The sequence below is a fragment of the Natator depressus genome, chromosome 8, assembly GCF_965152275.1.
Source record: "Natator depressus isolate rNatDep1 chromosome 8, rNatDep2.hap1, whole genome shotgun sequence".
Taxonomy (NCBI): domain Eukaryota; kingdom Metazoa; phylum Chordata; order Testudines; family Cheloniidae; genus Natator; species Natator depressus.
Genome location: NC_134241.1, coordinates 101,603,036 through 101,622,029, shown reverse-complemented (window position 1 = coordinate 101,622,029; position 18,994 = coordinate 101,603,036). Strand labels below are relative to the sequence as shown.

Sequence of the window (18,994 nt, the reverse complement as noted above, 5' to 3'; positions counted from 1 at the left end):
TCGATATTCTGCTGGAGTATCTACTTCCATCAAAAGTGAACTGCTCCCCGAAAGATGGTAGTTTTTGCCAGAATGGTTTGGGGGGAGAAAAAAGTTGACCATATTGAAATGTCCCATTTCAACATTTTTGGAATGAAACAGTTCAATTTTTCATTTGGAAACCACATTTTTTCATTTTGAATGACTTTTTATTTACTAAACGAGTCAAAATGGAAATGAAATGTTTTGAACGACCCAAAGTGGACAATGGAGAATGCCTTCATGGAGAATTTAAAAGTTTGAGTTTTGCTCTGATTTGGAATGAAGCCAGATTCTGAAGTCTCAAAATCCTTTGTGAAACAGAACATCCATCCTCTGCACAGCTCTAGGCACATCTGCCACCACAGTGGATGAGGATGGATAAACCTCGTTATTTTTTTATCTGAGCTAAAATGCTACCATCTCTCTTTGCCAAGCAGCAGCGCCACATAAGGGACCTTGCCAGTTGGCCTCTCATTGGAGGAACAATCAGTGATGTGGGGGCTGGATTTATTTACGCCTAAAAACCAGTCCTGGGGGAGAGGTGGTCGCAAACAGCATGCAGGGCAATCTCCACTCAACACCAATGCCCTATTCCCATAGAGCATTCCTGCCTCAAGAATTGACTCTCATTAGCGACGTTAAGCCAGAGATCAAACTCCCTTGCTGCTTGCTATAGCTGCTGCCAAAAGAACCACATCAGAAAACCAACAACTCAGCATTTCTTCCAAGACTAAAAGCTGGCTCAGCTGCTAATAAAGAGAACGTGTAAGACTATGAGTACCAGCGCCATCTGGGGACCCCGTCTATAACTATACCTACAAACACTCCTCTGAGTCATGTGGTAAGGGCTCGAATTTGTGATGCATTCACTTGCTGAGTGGAGTCAACGCCCAGACCTGTGAGGTAGTGAGCCCTTCCTGAGAGGACGAGCAATGGGAGCTGACTGCTTGTAGCTTTTTCTATCCATCTATCTAGGTTCTTAGACTGTGCCCATCACCAGGGTATTGGAGCACCGTAGACACTCTGCAGACTAGGAGATCTCAGTCTCTCCCACCCTCCTTTTCCCATTCTGCAGGAAGGGGTTTCTATGCATATGTGGTGTTGGCGGGGTTCTTGTGAGCAGGCAGGTTGAAGGGAGCAGGTTTTTCATTCCACCCTGGAGCTGCTGAGGTTCACACCCATGCTGATCTCTTCCCAGCATGTTCCCTAGGCGTGGGCCAGTTGCCAAGAAAGCCCTGTCCTGTCCGTGCAAAAGTTTCACCCTTGCGGCTGAGAGAGATGAAGGGGCCCTGGGGAGCCCTTGGTGGCTGAGTCAGCAGGCGGCTGCATTCTGAACTGGCTTTAAAATCCAGCCATTTCCTTCCGGGGTCTGGTGCATTACAGCAGCCCAGCCTGGAGGTCGTGGGTGCGGGGCTCACCATGGACAGGTCTGAGGATGAAAGGACAGAGCACCTGGCAACTGAAAGGAATGTCCTTCGTCTCGTGGCTATCTGGGCCTTCTGCTGCACTTTAGCTACAAGATTGTGGGCCGTGTGCAGGAGAGATGGCAGATGCCCTTGGTAGAAGGTGATGGTGGGGAGTTCTTCATGCTGCTTCCCTGGCCCCTCCAACATCACCCAGCTCTCCAGGGTTCAGGTTCGGCCATCTGCTCTCCATCCGGGGCCTGATCTCAGCCAGGCTCCGATGAGCAGGGCAGTGGTGCTGGGACGGGTTATGTTTTGGTCATAATGGAGATGCTGCTGTCCTAAAATCCTGAATCTGGGGGAAGGGACTGGGCTATCATGACATTAAACCGACTGGTGGTGCCATAAACGTGGACTGTTGATTAATGAGTGAATCCCCACTCATGCCTGCCCTCATTAAACAAAACCTTCCGGCAGCTCCTTGGCAAGTGGCACCAGCCTTCAGAAAGACAATGCACCAGAGGGAGAGGCAGAAGATATCCGACTGCAATCCACTTCTACTGATTCTCACATGAAGCACAAAGTTTGCACACTGCTCAGCACAGTGGACAGGGCATGGGCAGGTTAGAGAGGGAGGTAGCAGGGTAGCACCGTCCATTAGTCGCACAGCGGAATGACTGTGGGGGATGTGGGGATTTGCTGATGGGGTAGACCAGCAGCAAGCAAGGAGGGGAGGAATTGTGTCTCAGCGGGGACGGTGCAACTTGCACCCGGTCCCTTGCTCTGGCCTTTCCCTAGAGACACAAACTAACCCTGATCATTTTTATGTGTCTTGTTCCCGGGGCACCCAGCATGATCAGAGGTTCCAGTTCCCCCCCTTCCTTTCCCCGCCGCTGCGGTGTTATTCAAAGCCCTGAGTCGCTCCCCACAAGCGCCATCGGTTCGGAGACTCACTGCACTTTGTGCAGCTTCTCGCGGCCAGCGGCTTTGGCCCCCCACCCCGTCTCCTTCTCCAAGGCTCCGTGAGCCCGTTATCCCCGACCATTGTCCGGCAGAATGAGCTAAACATCAGGCTTTATCCTACCCATTTACCTTGCTTGGCCGAGGTGAAATTGGCTTCATAGAGCTCACTGCAGTTGCTCAGTTTTTAATTGTGTGAGGCGGCAGCCGCTGACAATGAACGTGGCCAAGGGACACTGTACTAATGCTCAAAGCCCGTGGCTCGCTCGCAGACAGCTGTGGGGTTGTCAAGGCGGAAGGGGATTTGTAGACCGATGAGTAATCTGCTGCTCTCCTTAGAGGCCAGATTGGAGAGCTGCTTGGCAAATGCCCAGTCTTCACTGGAAAGTTCCTTCTCCCCAAATTGCATTTTTTCCAACATTTCCTGCACAACTCTTCTGGTTGTTCAGGGAAAAAGCCCAGCCATTCTCAGTTCTCGCAAACAATTTTCTTCACCAATTGTCAGTTTTCAAACCCCACCCCCCCAGAACACCACTTTTTTTAATAACCCTCCCTCCTCAAAAAAACTGGAAAAACCAAAAACCAAACCAAAAAAGTTTTCCCTTCATTTTGCTGATCAGAAAACCAGAACATGTCCACCAACGTGAACATTCCCCCGAGGAATCCCCGTTTCAAAAAGACCAGTTTAACTGGAAGAAAATGTTTCAATGAAAAAATTTCAACCGGCTTGACTAGACTGCGGTTGGACGCTATGCCCGCGTAGTGTACGACCCCTCCTCAGAGACCTCCCCTGGGCTACCCAGACCTTGCACACCGGCATGCAGGTGAATGGGGGTGTGACAGGAAGGCCGCTTTTACCACCTCCCTGGCTGTGCGTGAGATATGGACCTTCTGGCTTTTTCTTAATGTGGCCAAGTAGCCAAAGAGTTTGAATCTGCTTCCCTTATAATGGTGAGTAGCGCCTTAATCTGTGAGCAGTCTTGTCACCATGAATGGGACTCGTTCCATGGTAAGGTACTGCTCAGCGTGCGCGAGAGAGGCAGAACTGGGCCCTGGGTGAACAAAGGCGTCTTGTACAATGAAACAATGGGTAGGAATAAATGGTCAATTTTCAGAATGGAGAAGGGTAAACAGCGGGGTCCCCCAGGGATTTGTACTGGGGCTGTTCAAAATAGTCATAAATGATGTGGAAAAAGGAGTAAACTATGAGGTGGCAAAACAAAACAAAAAAGAAGAAACCCAATAATAATGGGGGGTTTCAACTATCCCCATATTGACTGGGTACATGTCACCTCAGGACAGGATGCAGAGATAAAGTTTCTTGACACCTTAAATGACTGCTTCTTGGAGCAGCTAGGCCTGGAACCCACCGGAGGAGAGGCAATTCTTGATTTAGTCCTCAGTGGAGCACAGGGTCTGGTCCAAGAGGTGACTATAGCTGGACCTCTTGGTAATAGTGACCATAATATAATTAAATTTAACATCCCTGTGGTGGGCAAAACATCAAAGCAGCCCACCGTGGTAGCATTAATTTCAGAAAGGGGAAGACAAAAATGAGGAAGTTAGTTAAACAGAAATTAAAAGGTACAGTGCCAAAAGTGAGATCCCTGCAAGCTGCATGGAAACATTTTAAAGACACCATCATAGAGGCTCAACTTAAATGTATACCCCAAATTAAAAAACCTAGTAAGAGAACCAAAAAGTGCCACTGTGGCTAAACAACAAAATAAAAGAAGCAGTGAGAGGCAAAAAGGCATCCTTTAAAAAGGGGAAGATAAATTCTAATGAGGAAAATAGAAAAGAGCATAAACTCTGGCAAATGAAGTGTAAAAATATAATTAGAAAGACCAAAAAAGAATCTGAAGAACAGTTAGCCAAAGACTCCAAAAGTAATAGCAAATTTTTTTTAAATACATCAGAAGCAGAAAGCTTGCTAAACAACCAGTGGGTCCACTGGGCTATCGCGATGCGAAAGGAGCACTCAAAGACGATAAGGCCATTGCGGAGAAACTAAATGAATTCTTTGCATCGGTCTTCACTGTTGAGGATGTGAAGAAGATTCCCACACCTGAGCCATTCTTTTTGGGTGACAGATCTGAGGAACTGTCCCAAATTGAGGTGTCATTAGAGGAGGTTTTGGAACAAATTGGTAAATTAAACTGTAATAAGTCACCAGGACCAGATGGTGTTCACCCAAGAGTTCTGAAGGAACTCAAATGTGAAATTGCAGAGCTACTTACTGTAGTCTGTAACCTATCATTTAAATCAGCATTGGTGCCAAATGACTGGAGGATAGCTGATGTGATGCCAATTTTTAAAAAAGGCTCCAGAGGTGTACCGGGCAAACTGGTTGAAGCTATAGTAAAGAACGGAATTGCCACACACATAGATGAACATTGTTGGGGGAAGAGTCAACATGGTTTTTGTAAAGGGAAATCGTGCCTCACCAATCTACTAGAATTCTTTGAGGGCATCAACAAGCATGTGGACAAGGGGGATCCAGTGGATATAGTGTACTTAAATTTTCAGAAAGCTATTGACAAGGTCCCACACCAAAGGCTCTTAAACAAAGTAAGCAGTCATGGGATTAGAGGGAAGTCCTCTCATGGATTGGTAACTGGTTAAAAGATAGGAAACAAAGGGTAGGAATGAACGGTCAGTTTTCAGAATGGAGAGAGGTAAATAGTGGTGTCCCCCAAGGATCTGTACTGGGACTAGTCCTATTCAACTTTCATAAAATATTTGCAGAAACGGGTAAACAGTGAGGTGGCAAAATTTGCAGATGATACAAAACTATTCAATATAGTTACGTCCACAGCAGACTGTGAAGAGCTACAAAGGGATCTCACAAAACTGGGTGACTGGGTAACAAAATGGCAGATGAAATTCAGTGTTGATAAGTGCAAAGTCATGCACATTGGAAAACATAATCCCAACTATACATATAAAATGATGGGGACTAAATTTACTGTTACCACTCAAGAAAAAGCTCTTGGAGTCATTGCAAATAGTTTTCTGAAAGCATCCATGCAATGTGCAGCGGCAGTCAAAGAAGTGAACAGAATGTTGGGAATCATCAAGAAAGGGATAGGTAATAAGACAAAAAAATCATATTGACTCTATATAAATCCATGGTACGCCCACATCTTGAAAACTGCGGGCAGATGTCGTCGCCCCATCTCAAAAAAGTTATATTGGAATTGCAAAAGGTTCAGGAAAAGGGCAACAAAAATGATTAGGGTATGGAACAGCTTCCGTATGAGGAGAGATTAATAAGCCTGGGACTTTTCAGCTTGGAAAAAGAGATGACTAAGGGGGGATATGATGGAAGTCTATAAAGTCATGACTGGTGTGGAGAACATGAATAGGGAAGTGTTATTTACTCCTTTTCATAACACAAGAACCTGGGATCACCCAATGAAATTAATAGGTTTAAAACAAACAAAAGGAAATACTTCTTCACACAACGCACAGTCAATCTGTGGAACTCCTTGCCAGGGGATGCTGTGAAGGCCAAGAGTATAACTGGATTAAAAAAAGAATTTGATAATTTCATGGATGATAGGGCCATCAATAGCTATTAGCCAGGATGGTCAGGGATGCAACCCCATGCTCTGGGTGTCCTTAGCCTCTGTTTGCGGGAAGCTGGGAATGGGCGACTGGGGATGGATCACTTGATGATTACCTGTTCTGTTCATTCCCTCTGGGGCACCTGGCATTGGCCACTGTCGGAAGACAGGACACTGGGCTAGATGGATCATTGGTCTGACTCAGTATGGCCATTCTTATGTCCCAGCAATCACCAAACCTCAAGCTCCAGTGAGTGCGTTAGACGTGAGAGTGAGCTCCAGCCTTGAAGGCCACACCCCAAATCCTGGGGAGATGCTGAGATATTGCCTTCAAGTTCCACGGTCTCGAGGATACAAGAAGATCTGAAAGTGCTTTATAATCCACCTTGCTCTGACTGAGCACTGAGCAGAAAGTAACAGTCACCACAAGGGGCCAAGGAAGAGACCGCCTCAGATATAGCCAGGTAGGGTCCCAGGCCAGTTAGGCCTTTATAGATGATAGTTATCCCTATGAATAGGGCTTAAAAACAGAGTGGGACCCAGAGCGTAGCATAGAGCAGTGGCGTGTGTTCACATTAGCCTGACCTACTTAGACCTTGATAAATGGTCTCCAAGCAGGGCACCATATAGCCGTGAGGGGCTAACGGCCTAGTGACTGTGGTGTGGGCCACCCAGGAGATGAACGGTCTTGGGCTCCTTCCCATCTGGCTGTCCACATTCCCTCCATAAGTGTAACTGGAGCGGTGCTGTGCACAGCTGCCGTGTTCCACCTCACCGACGGTGGCCTCGTTTCAAAGCTGAGTGCAATTGGTTCTGGCGTATGCAGGGTTCGTCTGCCACTCTGCAACCCTTCCGCGTGACAGGTGCGCTCCAAAGGCCGGCTCCTCGTTCATTCCCACACCGGTCATTTCTCTCCATTCGCATTGCGACTTCATTCTGAAAAACAACCACCACCACCCCTACAAAAACCTTTGAAGGCTGAACTGGAAAGAAAGATGGCTGTTTTCTCAAGTCTTTTGTTGTTGTTACTGCTGTAGAATTCATGGCCTTGCCGCCAGAGAGCACGAAGTCCGGATTATACTAACAAATGCCATGAGGCGCACGCTACATAAGAGGCTACGCCACGGTAGATTCCACCCTCGCTGCTCTCCACGGTAATCAAACAGAGTTTTGAACACTGCTTGTGGCTCCCAGTGATGGATGGCTCAGCTCTTTCCGTGACACATCGTTATCGTCAGACACGGCAACAGGTATGATTAAGGTTAAGATTCTGTCATGGTTATTTGTAGTAAAAGTCAGGGACAGGTCACGGGTAATAAACAAAAATTCATGGAAGCCTGTGACCTGTCCCTCACTTTTACTAAAAATACCCTGGGGGGCAGGGGCTGCTGCTCCAGTCCCAGGGGAGCTGACCCAACCCTGGCCGCTACTCCAGCGGGCTGCCAGCCATTGCTCCAGGGAGCCGGGGACTGCTGCACCCGTGGCCCCGGGGCTGGCCACCAGCCGTTGATCTGCCAACGCAAGGGCTGGCTCTGGCTGCCAGCCAGCTGTTCTGGCGTGCCCAGGAGCTGCTGCTCCGGTGGGCCCAGGGACCATTGCTCCATCAGCCCCAGGGCTGACTGCCAGCCAGCTGTTCCAGCAGGCCTGGGGCTGGCTGCTGCTCCGGAGGCCCAGGGACTGCTACTCCTGCTCGGGCGGCACCAGAGCTGACTGCCGGCCACTGCTCCAGCCCTGCTGCTGCTCCTGCAGCAGGGGCTGACCACCACTGCTCCAGCCCTAGGGTGCTGACCCAACCCCAGTCTTTGCTTCAGCCCTGGGGCTGCTGCTCCAACGGCCCTGTAGCTGACAGCTGCTTCGGCCCTGCCCCAGAAGAAGTCCCAGAAAGTCACGGAATCAGTGACTTCTGTGACCTCCGTGACAGAATCGTATCCTTAGGTATGACTGGCAGAACGCAAGGGGAGTTCACGTCGCGCAGAGGAAACAGCGCAGAGTCTGGGTCAGGAAAGGAAGAGGCAATTTTGCCAAGAGAACAAACCACACACAGAAAAGTAATTACGTGAATTTTGTGCTAGGTTGATTTCCCTGGTCCCTGGAGATTGTTACTTCTCCACAGAACAGGTAGACGCAGCAGAAGCTTTCTCCACAGTGTCCTGTAAAGGTGTCCAAGGCCAAAGTAGAAAGCCATGGGAGCGGGTGCTCCTGCCCCACTGTTCTCCACAGTCTCAGCTGTCATTAAAAAAATAAAGTACGTTTCTAGCTGTTAGGGTAGCAAAGAACGTGACCAGAGTGTAACCAACGCAGCATCTGCCGGAGTTTGCAGAGAGCTTGAAACAATAGCTCTGAGAAGTGTCAGCTGCCCCAGGCATCTCACTGGGTGTGAACACAGACAATGTGGCTACTTTAAATGTCATACTTCACTGTTCATCAATGCTTGTAGGGAAGGAGAGAAAGGGGCCTATTATGAAAAGCCACACTAGTCGTGTGAGGGTGTGGGGATACAGAAAAGGTTTATATTATGATGGGTTGAAGTTTTATACACAGTGGGGATGCAGACACCTGTAGCTGGTTCCATTTTCCTGAAGGGGGCAGCTTCCAAAGGCCTGGGAAATATTAGTGTTACCCTCGGGGGTGTGTGTGTGTGTGTGTGTGTGTGTGTGTGTGTGTGTCTTTGTCGCCCTCTAGTGGCTGGTGCACGTAGGAGGTCTATGAGTTTGTTACTGCTCCCAGCTAAAAGACTTTGTCCTTTATCTCAAGCCAGAGAGGCTCACGCTCTTAGTGCTGAAAGTCCTGGGTCCAAATCCCATTGCCCAAAGCAGTCAGTCGCAATGGTGCTACCTGTCTCCTGAGAACTGGACTGAATTTGGCAAGGACAGTCAATGGTCATGACAGGTTACTACTACCCCCGACTAGATTTGGACCAGAAAGTCTCCACATCTCAATCCCAGCCTCCTGTGCTGTTTAGTCCCCCTAAACAATGTGTTTAAAAGGAGGAGCTTGGACAGATCTTGGAGCAAAGATCTTGTGACAGATGGTGAATTGCTGTTGTGTGCACGTTCCTGTAGGCGGACAATGTATTTGCCGGTGGAATGAGAGCATGGGGGTAGGGGGGGGTTCTCCTCAGTGGCATGTTCCTGGTGTGGTTCTCTGTGCACACTGAGAGTGCAATATGTAGTAAGTCTACTTCCTGGTGTAAGGAAAGGCTGATTGGTCCTAACAGAGATGTCTGTGATGCTGGCAGGCCAGAGGCCAGCTCTTGCCCTGGCTGTAGGCGTTAGCTAAGAACGGACAAACTCATAGCTGGGAATCAGACCAGTTCACCTGGATGTTAGTTTTGATCCAAATAGGCATTAGTCTTCTAAGAATGTGTTTAGATGCAATGAAATGCTTGTATGTTGCCGCATGTATTAATCTCACCTACACTATCTATATCCCATCTTCCAAGAAGTGTTCGCTCTGTAACTCTCAGTCTCACCCCCACCCCCACCCCAGTCAGGAGAGACGCATTACCAAGTGTGAAATACCAGTTTGCCACAGAAGGTGTTATCTCCTCCCAGCGTGAAAGCAACTGAGGACACTTACCAGTACGGGGCGGCTCTGGCCCCTGGAAGGGGCGGGCCCTCGGGCGGAAGGGGCGGGGCTGGGGGGGTTCAGCATCCCCCAGCCAGCCCTTCCAGGCCGCCTGGCCCACGCCACCGGGGGCTCCCGTGTTGATTTAAAGGGCCCGGAGCCCCAGGCCCTTTTAAATCGCCGGCCCCAGGGCAGCTGCTCTCTCTTCCCCCCCCGCCCATTGGTGGCTGGTGGGGGGGCAAAAGGGGCAGGGACATTAAAACGCGGTCGCGGTAGCACTTTAATGTGGGCTGGGTATGGGCCGGTGCGGGTTCTTACCGGTACGCAGTACCGGCCCCTAGCGGCTCACTTTCACCCCTGTCTCCTCCCCAACACAAGGCGACCCACAGACACCAGGCAAACCATTGTGGAAGACCAGAGGACAAAAGACTGTGTTGATGGCTCCCCCCAAACCCACGAAGAGGAGACCTGCACATGAACTCGTCCCATCGTCTTGAACTCTGGGGGAAGGGAATAAAAATCCACGACAAGAAGAAACTGGACCTTTTGGGCTGTTTGAATGCTGAAGGGCCAGAGACTCGAGCCTGAAGCCAGAGATCCCCGGGGGCTGCCCTGAGAAGCGCTTTGAATGGACAGATCACGACACCTCTGTCACTCTTAGGGTTTAGCTGGTAACTCATGGGTGTGTATCTGTTTGCTTGCTTGAACCTGTAAATAACTCCCATTCCTTTTTCCTAGCTAACAAACCTTTAGATAGTTTGTTACAGGATTGGCTACAATAATATGTATTATCCACACCACAGAGATATCGGTACGCATTAAGCACAAATATTATAGCAGTTACAGAGCCTAAATTGGTCTATACCTTCGCTATAATCCTGTTCACTTCGGCTAAGTATCCCATGGCCCCTTGCATTAGGGGAAGTAAGCTTTGGCATAAGTAGACAGGAAAGTTGTCAGGATCAGGACACCAGGAGTATTTTTCAATAGCAACAACTAGGGAGTTATTCTCAGAGGCCAGTACTGGCATCTCCCAAAGGAAGAGGACATGTTGGCAGCCGGTGTCAAGTGGAGTGCCCCAGGGGTCGGTCCTGGGGCCGGTTTTGTTCAATATCTTCATAAATGATCTGGAGGATGGTGTGGATTGCACTCTCAGCAAATTTGCAGATGATACTAAACTGGGAGGAGTGGTAGATACGCTGGAGGGGAGGGATAGGATACAGAAGGACCTAGACAAATTGGAGGATTGGGCCAAAAGAAATCTGATGAGGTTCAATAAGGATAAGTGCAGGGTCCTGCACTTAGGATGGAAGAATCCAATGCACCGCTACAGACTAGGGACCGAATGGCTAGGCAGCAGTTCTGCGGAAAAGGACCTAGGGGTGACAGTGGACGAGAAGCTGGATATGAGTCAACAGTGTGCCCTTGTTGCCAAGAAGGCCAATGGCATTTTGGGATGTATAAGTAGGGGCATAGCGAGCAGATCGAGGGATGTGATCGTTCCCCTCTATTCGACACTGGTGAGGCCTCATCTGGAGTACTGTGTCCAGTTTTGGGCCCCACACTACAAGAAGGATGTGGATAAATTGGAGAGAGTCCAGCGAAGGGCAACAAAAATGATTAGGGGTCTAGAGCACATGACTTATGAAGAGAGGCTGAGGGAGCTGGGATTGTTTAGTCTGCAGAAGAGAAGAATGAGGGGGGATTTGATAGCTGCTTTCAACTACCTGAAAGGGGGTTCCAAAGAGGATGGCTCTAGACTGTTCTCAATGGTAGCAGATGACAGAACGAGGAGTAATGGTCTCAAGTTGCAATGGGGGAGGTTTAGATTGGATATTAGGAAAAACTTTTTCACTAAGAGGGTGGTGAAACACTGGAATGCGTTACCTAGGGAGGTGGTAGAATCTCCTTCCTTAGAGGTTTTTAAGGTCAGGCTTGACAAAGCCCTGGCTGGGATGATTTAACTGGGAATTGGTCCTGCTTCGAGCAGGGGGTTGGACTAGATGACCTTCTGGGGTCCCTTCCAACCCTGATATTCTATGATTCTATGTCATACGACATACAAACGTAGGAGGTGCCTTCACGCCCTTTGGTACCTGGAATGGACGTGTGAGAACAGAGATAGGGAGTACATCATGATAGCAGAAAAACAAGATCAAAAGCTGATTGGTTCAATTTCATTTCAGACGATGCACCCGGTACCTTTTACTTGAAAACAGGTAGGCTATAAAAAGACGGCATTCAGGGTGTATCTTTGGGGAACACGTCTTCTGCATAAGGTGAATGTCACAATGCCGCAAGAGACAGCTTCCTGGAGACTGGTATCGTATCGAACCTTTTTCCTGCGTTGTGTTCTTGGCTCCCAGCAATACACTTGACCGATATTGGTTATTTGGTCTCTCGAGTATATTTCATGCCAAACCAAAGTGCGGTCAAGCAATTGCCAATACAATTTAACAACAAGATGTACCTATCGGTGGACTTGAATTTTAAAAGCCACTCAGCCTCCTACTGCTGTGTACCCAACAGCCAACAACTCAGCTGAGTAGCAACCACCAAGACAATGACCCCTAATATTGATCAGAGAAGGGGTGAGGCATGGAGCTCAGACCCAAATCTAGCTCAGGTTTGTGGAAGAGTCAGGGCTAGGTTTTGGCTTTGATGGCCCCCAAATTTCATAAACTTCCCATCCCATTTTGGCCCAAAGCATTGGAAGTCTCACTAGATAAGATGATCTCATGAGATTTCTACCATCTTTACCTGCAGTTAATCTGGATGTGAAAATTGGGACTCATCTGTTTGTGGGTCAGAGCCAGGGTCAAAATTCACCTCCGCTCCCCGAATTTGGATAGGAGAGTTGTATTTAATGTTCTGGTTCAGGCCCATCATTGTCAGGGATGTATTAAGGATCCATCACATGTATCAAGGTTCTGTGCCAACAAAGACTACAAGCCAGGCCAGGGAATACACAAAACAAAACCTAAATGCTAATAAAGGCAATGGGAAAAATTCTCATTGAATTCATGCCATCAGTATTCAGCTCCTAAGGAGGGAAAAAAATGTTTTGGGACAAACTTTAATAGTAATTAATACAGAGATCATGTGGGCACCAAGATACCAAGTTGATAGGCAGTTTAGGAATGACAGAGATGACAGATATGGAATGAAACTCCACCCAGGAGCTAGATGTGAGACAAGCAATGCCTGGATGCCATGATCTATTAGCAATAAATAATAGGGCACAATATCTAGCTGGGGGCGTAGTTTGAATAAAGTTATTGAATGATGCGGGGAGCAAAGCATGGAGAATCCTGAAGACTGGCTAATAAAACCCCTCACTTCACTGTATTATCATGCCGACAGCCTAGGGTGAGGACAGACACAAGGTACCAGGGCCAGTAAAATGAATTGCATATTTAGGCAAACTTGAGGGATTTCAGGGAAGAACAACAACACTGCTGGAGCGGGAGGGACCGATTTATGATGAAGAAGAGATTGAAATGACTTCACATGTGTAGCATGTTCTGTAAAAGGTTGTTACAAGGAGGAGGGAGGGAAATTGTTCTTGTTAACCTCTGAGGATAGGACAAGAAGCAATGGGCTTAAATTGCAGCAAGGAAGGTTTAGGATGGACATTCGGAAAAACTTCCTGTCAGAGTGGTTAAGCACTGGAATAAATTGCCTAGGGAGATTGTAGAATCTCCATCCTTGGGATTTTTAAGAGCAGATTAGACAAACACCTGTCAGGGATGGGCTAGATAATACTTAGACCTGCCATGAGTGCAGGGGACTGGACTAGATGACCTCTCGAGGTCCCTTCCAGTCCTACGATTCTATGATTCCAAGTCTGCAGGTTTTAAAAACCATGATGAATGTTGTTTATAAGCATTTGACGAGGGTAAAAGCTCAAGAACCGGAGATTTCAAACCTGTTGAAATTTTGGCTACAGATATGGACTCCAAGAAGGAAAAAGGATTATCTAGCGTGATACAAAGGAGCATATAGTTAGGAGTGATGGGATGGAGTTAAGGAACGGAGGATGAAGGGTGAATAGCAGAAGAATCTCTGCAGCAATGAGATTTTCTTAGGATGTGGAAGAGAAGGGGTGGAAGCCTCCTGGCTTGGATTGGCAAAGTAGTAGAAAATTTTGAAATGATTTGACTAGTGCAGGGGTTCTCAGCCTGCAACCCCTGGGGCCACAAATTAATGTCAAGGGGCCATGCCCATCCTGCTCTTCCCGCAAGTGGGAATTCGGATCCAGGCTAGACCCCAACTGGGTGGAAGGAAGGGCCCAGGATGGAAAAGGTTGAGAACTACTGGGCAAGTGTATGTGTGTGCCCACCCTGCCCTCTGTTGGATGGAATCAAAACTGCTTCACTGAGTGCCCAGTGGGAGGAACTGAAGCTTTTCCTTTAGATCAAGCAAGATGCAGCCTGTGCTTTTGACGCAGGAAGTTCTGAGTTCTATCCCCGAGGCCGCCAGGAAGCTCCCAAGTAGAGACAGGAAGTGCCTCAGTCTGACAATCCGGAAGTGGCTAGCTGGCCACAGATTTGTTGTTATGCTGTAGCGTAAAGAACAATCTCCAGCCCTAGCCAGGGATTGGGAGAGAGGCCTTTTCCATCTACCATTTCTATTATTTATAACCTTGTCAAGTAGCCCAGACTTTCCAACCACCAGATGGGCAAATATGTCTCAAGAAGTGACTCAGGTTTTTGATTTTATTTAGCAATAGTCCAACGTGCACCTGAAATGTCAATGACTTTGTTATATTATTTTTTTTGGTCTGGCTTAGGCCTAGTGTTTGACCTTGGATAATACAGGTGCATGGTAATAAAACAACAAGAATAACTTTTTGCCTGTGGACAGTACCTTCCATCCACAGATCTCAATGCACCTTACAAACAAATGGATTTACACTCATGACACCTTTTGGAGGTAGGCAAGTATGAGCCACCCCATAAAATGGGTGAGAAAACGGAGGTGTTGTGTGCCTGATCCCACACCCATATAAATCACTCAATGGATTCCCTAGGTCACACAGGGACTCAGTGTAAAAGCCAGGAATAGAATTTAGGTCTCCTGACTCAAAAGCCTCCTGTCTTAACCACAGACTCATCCTTTCTTCACTATAATGGCATATGGCCAATTAACAGTGGATGACAACAGTGCTTGGAGCGGGTGCCATACAGAGAAGATGGAGTGCATCTTCCCACTCTTTGAGTTAAGAGCCAGAGTTGCAAAGGGGAAAGATCTCATGTTTCAAGATTCCAGCGTTTCCTCATTAAATCGTATGTTGATGAATGCCATAAATTAGATTCCAATCAGGCTGCATTCTCTGGGGAGCTAAATTGGGTAAATAGGCAGAGCAGGATTTGTTTCAAATATCAAATAACTTCTGGAGAATCCACCTGAGGGCCAGGCTCCCTCCCAGAGATAATAAATAAAAAGATGAAGGAGGAAGGTATTAACTGTGAATGGATTTTAATTGAGTCAGTGGTAAATGCATTTCATAATCTCTAATTAGCAGAGGTGCTTGCTGGAAATGTAATTGACAGGAAACGCGCTCCTTCGGCTGGAAATCAGTGGAAAGTTCTCCATACTCTGTCTTAAAAGTGGCTGCTGTTTTCTCTCAGTCTTTTCATTAAGCCTCGGGATTAAAGTAAAGGAGTAGCAGCTTTAGGGGCTACATACAGCCGTCTAGACTCTCCAATCCCAGCAGGGATGGCATCGTGTGCAAAATCTGGAACGGATTCTGTAGGCTTGCTCCAAAGTCCTGGAGTGGTCCATAGCTGGGATCTTCCCTGGGGATTGCCTGGATCAGTCATGGGAATGACTTTCTCAGATGGCTTTTGCATTGAATCTGAGCCAGCCCAGCCCCTTTAAAGCTGCTGTCTGCTTTGTGGGGCGTACCTTGAAAGGAGCCTGGAATAAGGCAGAGATTTGCAGTGCAGTGGGAGACTGATGTGTAGAGATCATGCTTGGCTGCAGGTGGGTAAGTGACTAGAGAAAATGGAGCCTTTGTGTTTTATTTCATCAGTATTATTAAGTAGGGTTTGCCTACATAGGGGTGTCAAACAAGGAGAGGAGAGAGCAGAAACCTGTGTTTGATGGTGGCCTGAGGCAGAGATTCAGGCCTATATGCCTGCCACTGAACACAGTGACATGCCTGCTGGTGTCCGTAGTAGATTTGCACAAAGATCCTGGGGAAGACGCGGCCTTTCTAAAGAGGAACTGAATTTTTGTCATTTGTTTGCTGCCTTGGTCACATTCACCCTCCCTGGGAGACAGTTCCCCCTGTTCCCCCTTATGCCCTCTGTCTCACTTCTTTCTCCACCCTCCTTCCTCTTTCTCTTCCTCATCCTCCCCAGTCTCCTCTGGTCTTTTCTCTGCATTGCATTGCATTACCTGTGGCAGCTCCCCAAATCCAACCTGCACCCACTAAAATGATCAGTGATTAACTAGTTAATGTGGAAGTTGATTCTCCAAATCAGATCACACGCAGATAGGGGAGCTGTTTCTAATCTCTAATCCCTTGTTTCAGGCTGTCTGAAGCGATCACTACATCAGTTGCACTTGGTTTATGTTTGGCAGGTTCTCTCTGCAGCCAGCTAGAAAGTTACTCTGCCTTTTAAAGAGCAAAGCTGAGATTCTGATTATGTCACTCAGGCCATATAAATGCTTCCCGCAGGCCAGGTGTTTGACATCCCCTCCTCTCCCAAGCATTTGAAGGTTGTAAACACGAAAGAAGAGACATATTAGGAAGCAGCTTACATGGCATAACTGAAAAGTCAGAGAAAAAGCTAGGCTGAAAGTTACAGAAAGCTTCCCGTTAGATCCCAGAACAGCCTCCCAAGGGAAAGGGCTGATTAGAACTAGACTGGACAAACATGCTCTAGGAGAGAAACCCTGCCCTGGTTCTCTAGGGAATGGAGACAATGGCCCCAAAGGATTGTCTTCTAAGAGACTCCAGCCTATGAGTGTCATAACTGAGCTGTGTAATAGAGCAGCATTTGCTAACACTCATCTTCTCTCTGAGTCCCTAGCGCCTATTAACTCTGCACTGCTGTGGGTTTGCCCTCTTATACGAAGTCGTTTCCCAGCAGGCTGTTCTGCGGGGAGGGCTGGCCCTTTAAAATTGGCAGAGGTCAGCAGCTGCAGCCCTAAAGGAGCCATAGTGTAGCTAACTGCTGCTGGCTGCATGTTCCTCTCTCTTCTAGCTCCTGCTTTGTTTCCCCTTTTGAAATCCTGTAAATAGGGCTCTGTCTCACAGAAGCGATTGTGGTGAATTAGTGTGGGGGAGAGGAGCAGACTTTTTGCTCGGCTTGTCTGCTGGCAATTACAGGTTGGCAAACGTTGTCTGTGACAGCTGTGCGTGGGTCTCAGACGGTCTGTCTAAGGGCTCTTGCTGCAGCTGGATAGATGCCAGTTACTATTCTGTAAAAAGAACAGGAGGACTTGTGGCACCTTAGAGACTAACAAATTTATTTATTTGTCCGATGAAGTGAGCTGTAGCTCACAAAAGCTTATGCTCTAATAAATTTGTTAGTCTCTAAGGTGCCACAAGTCCTCCTTTTCTTTTTGGGATACAGACTAACACGGCTGCTACTCTGAAACCTGCTACTATTCTGTGTTACAAGTTCTGTGGTGGGGGGTGAGGGAATTCCCTAGAGAACAGAGCCCAGAATCGGGGCTTGTTCAGTTTACCACTGAGCTGACCTTGACTTTACCTCTCTGTGACCTAGATTAAAAATAAATGAAGCTAATAGCAATCAGTGTTTCACAAAGGCTACGAGGCTTTGGGTGTGGATCCCATGTGTAAAACAAAACCCCTGCTTACTCGGCAGTTCTGCTCCTCCGTGTGTGCTCCAGATCATAGCTGTCTTTAGCAACAAAACCAAGTTTCCATTGTGTTCTACTCCTGGCAGCACTGCAGAGCCATCATGTCCTCTAAGGAAGGGGGACCTGGTTCTATTCTGGTGAAAAGGGCGAATGCAGTTCTACTTGCTGGGTGGATTCTGCTGTCCCAGATGTCTGTGCAGCCTTCCTGAAGACAAGAGAGGGGCCCAGATAAAACCGAAGGATAAATCTGGCTTGTAGAACCTTTATTGCTAGTCAGCTGCAAAGAATTTAACTTGACTCTCAGCTCCCACATTGAGTTTGCCAGGTTGCTGACCGGAAAAATAGTCTCTTTAGATGTAAACTGAGAACATGTGCTATGGAAACATTGTGAGATGAGTGCGGGAGTAACCTTCAGAGTTACATTGTCCTTTTAAAATCTGAGGTGCTTTGAGATCCTTGCATGAAAAGATGCTTTAGGAATGCTCGGATGCTGATGGAGTATGAAAATCTGACTTGCTAGATAAAAGCTTTCATAGCAGCTGTTGGGATCTAGCCAGGGTAGGAAAAGATGGACAGTAGAAGACAGGATACCAGACTGTGACTCAGGAGATTTGGAGCTGCCATGGTTTCCCTGTGTGAGTTAGACAAACTGCTTATCTCTGTGCCTCAGTTTCCTGCCTGTAACATGGGGATACAGGGACACAGGGATGTCCGAGGATAAGCACACCAATGATGGGGAGGCACTCAGGAATGATGGTGATAGAGGCCTAGTAGGTCGACTGACAGGGCAATCAGTCTCTCATTTTCCTGAGCAATTGACACGAACTGAATCCAACCCAAAAACAACAGCGTCTAAACAGACGAAATTCTGGACACCAGCAGGACGCTCTTGTTTTCTTTCTTTCTTAATTAAATATCATGTTTCCTTCTCACGAAGGGACCATCTGGAGCAATAATGAAACACTCCTTGCGGCAGAGTGATTCAAATGCCCCTTTCTTGTCCGTGCCGAGATCAAACCCAGCTGTGCGGCTCGGACGCGGGAGTGGCTCTGACCTTGCCTCACCGCATATATCTCAAAAGAAAAGTGAAATTACACTGCTAGAAACAGTGGCGTGTTGCAAAGCAATGGTCTCGGTTTGTTGGCTTGTCCCCCCCCTTTCTCCTCTATATCAATAACTCGCTTAATCTTTCTCCAGCTGGGGCTTTCCATTTGAACAGTAGCCCAGTAATGGGCAGCCTGCATCTCCAGCTGTTCCTTTCGTGCTGCCTTCTCACTCGAAAGGATTGGGCAAACATTTCCATCCCCAGAGGCAAGGTTCTGCTCCCGGCTACATGGGCATAAACCGAGTTAGTCCACGGGGGCTGATTCCCCACTGTCTTGAAGTTAGTGGCACCTGTGCAAAAAAATGGCAAAGTTGGTGTGAATTCCTATTTGTATTTCAGTTATGCTCAGAGGAGCTCAGGGCCCTACTGTGTTAAGTGCTGTGGCACTATGCAGCCAGGGGAAGTCCTTAGCCCCCCCAAAATGTCTGAACTAAATAGACCAGGGGTGGGAGAGTGGAAGGGTCATTCTCCTCATTTGATGGATGGGGAAGAGAAGTTCACATGGGGAGTGTGTGGCGCAGCTTTCTCCT

At 47.7% G+C, this 18,994-nt stretch overlaps 1 protein-coding gene across 1 annotated transcript in view; it reads left to right on the top strand.

Annotated features, from left to right (window-relative positions):
* The first annotated feature begins 15,479 nt into the window (after nucleotides 1-15,479).
* Nucleotides 15,480-18,994, top strand: part of RAD54L (RAD54 like) — a 124,532-nt gene continuing 121,017 nt past the window's right edge. Inside the window, exon 1 of the mRNA XM_074961815.1 lies at nucleotides 15,480-15,508. Coding sequence (XP_074817916.1) covers nucleotides 15,495-15,508 — 14 coding nt within the window. The 5' untranslated portion in view covers nucleotides 15,480-15,494. The remainder of the gene's footprint in view (nucleotides 15,509-18,994) is intronic.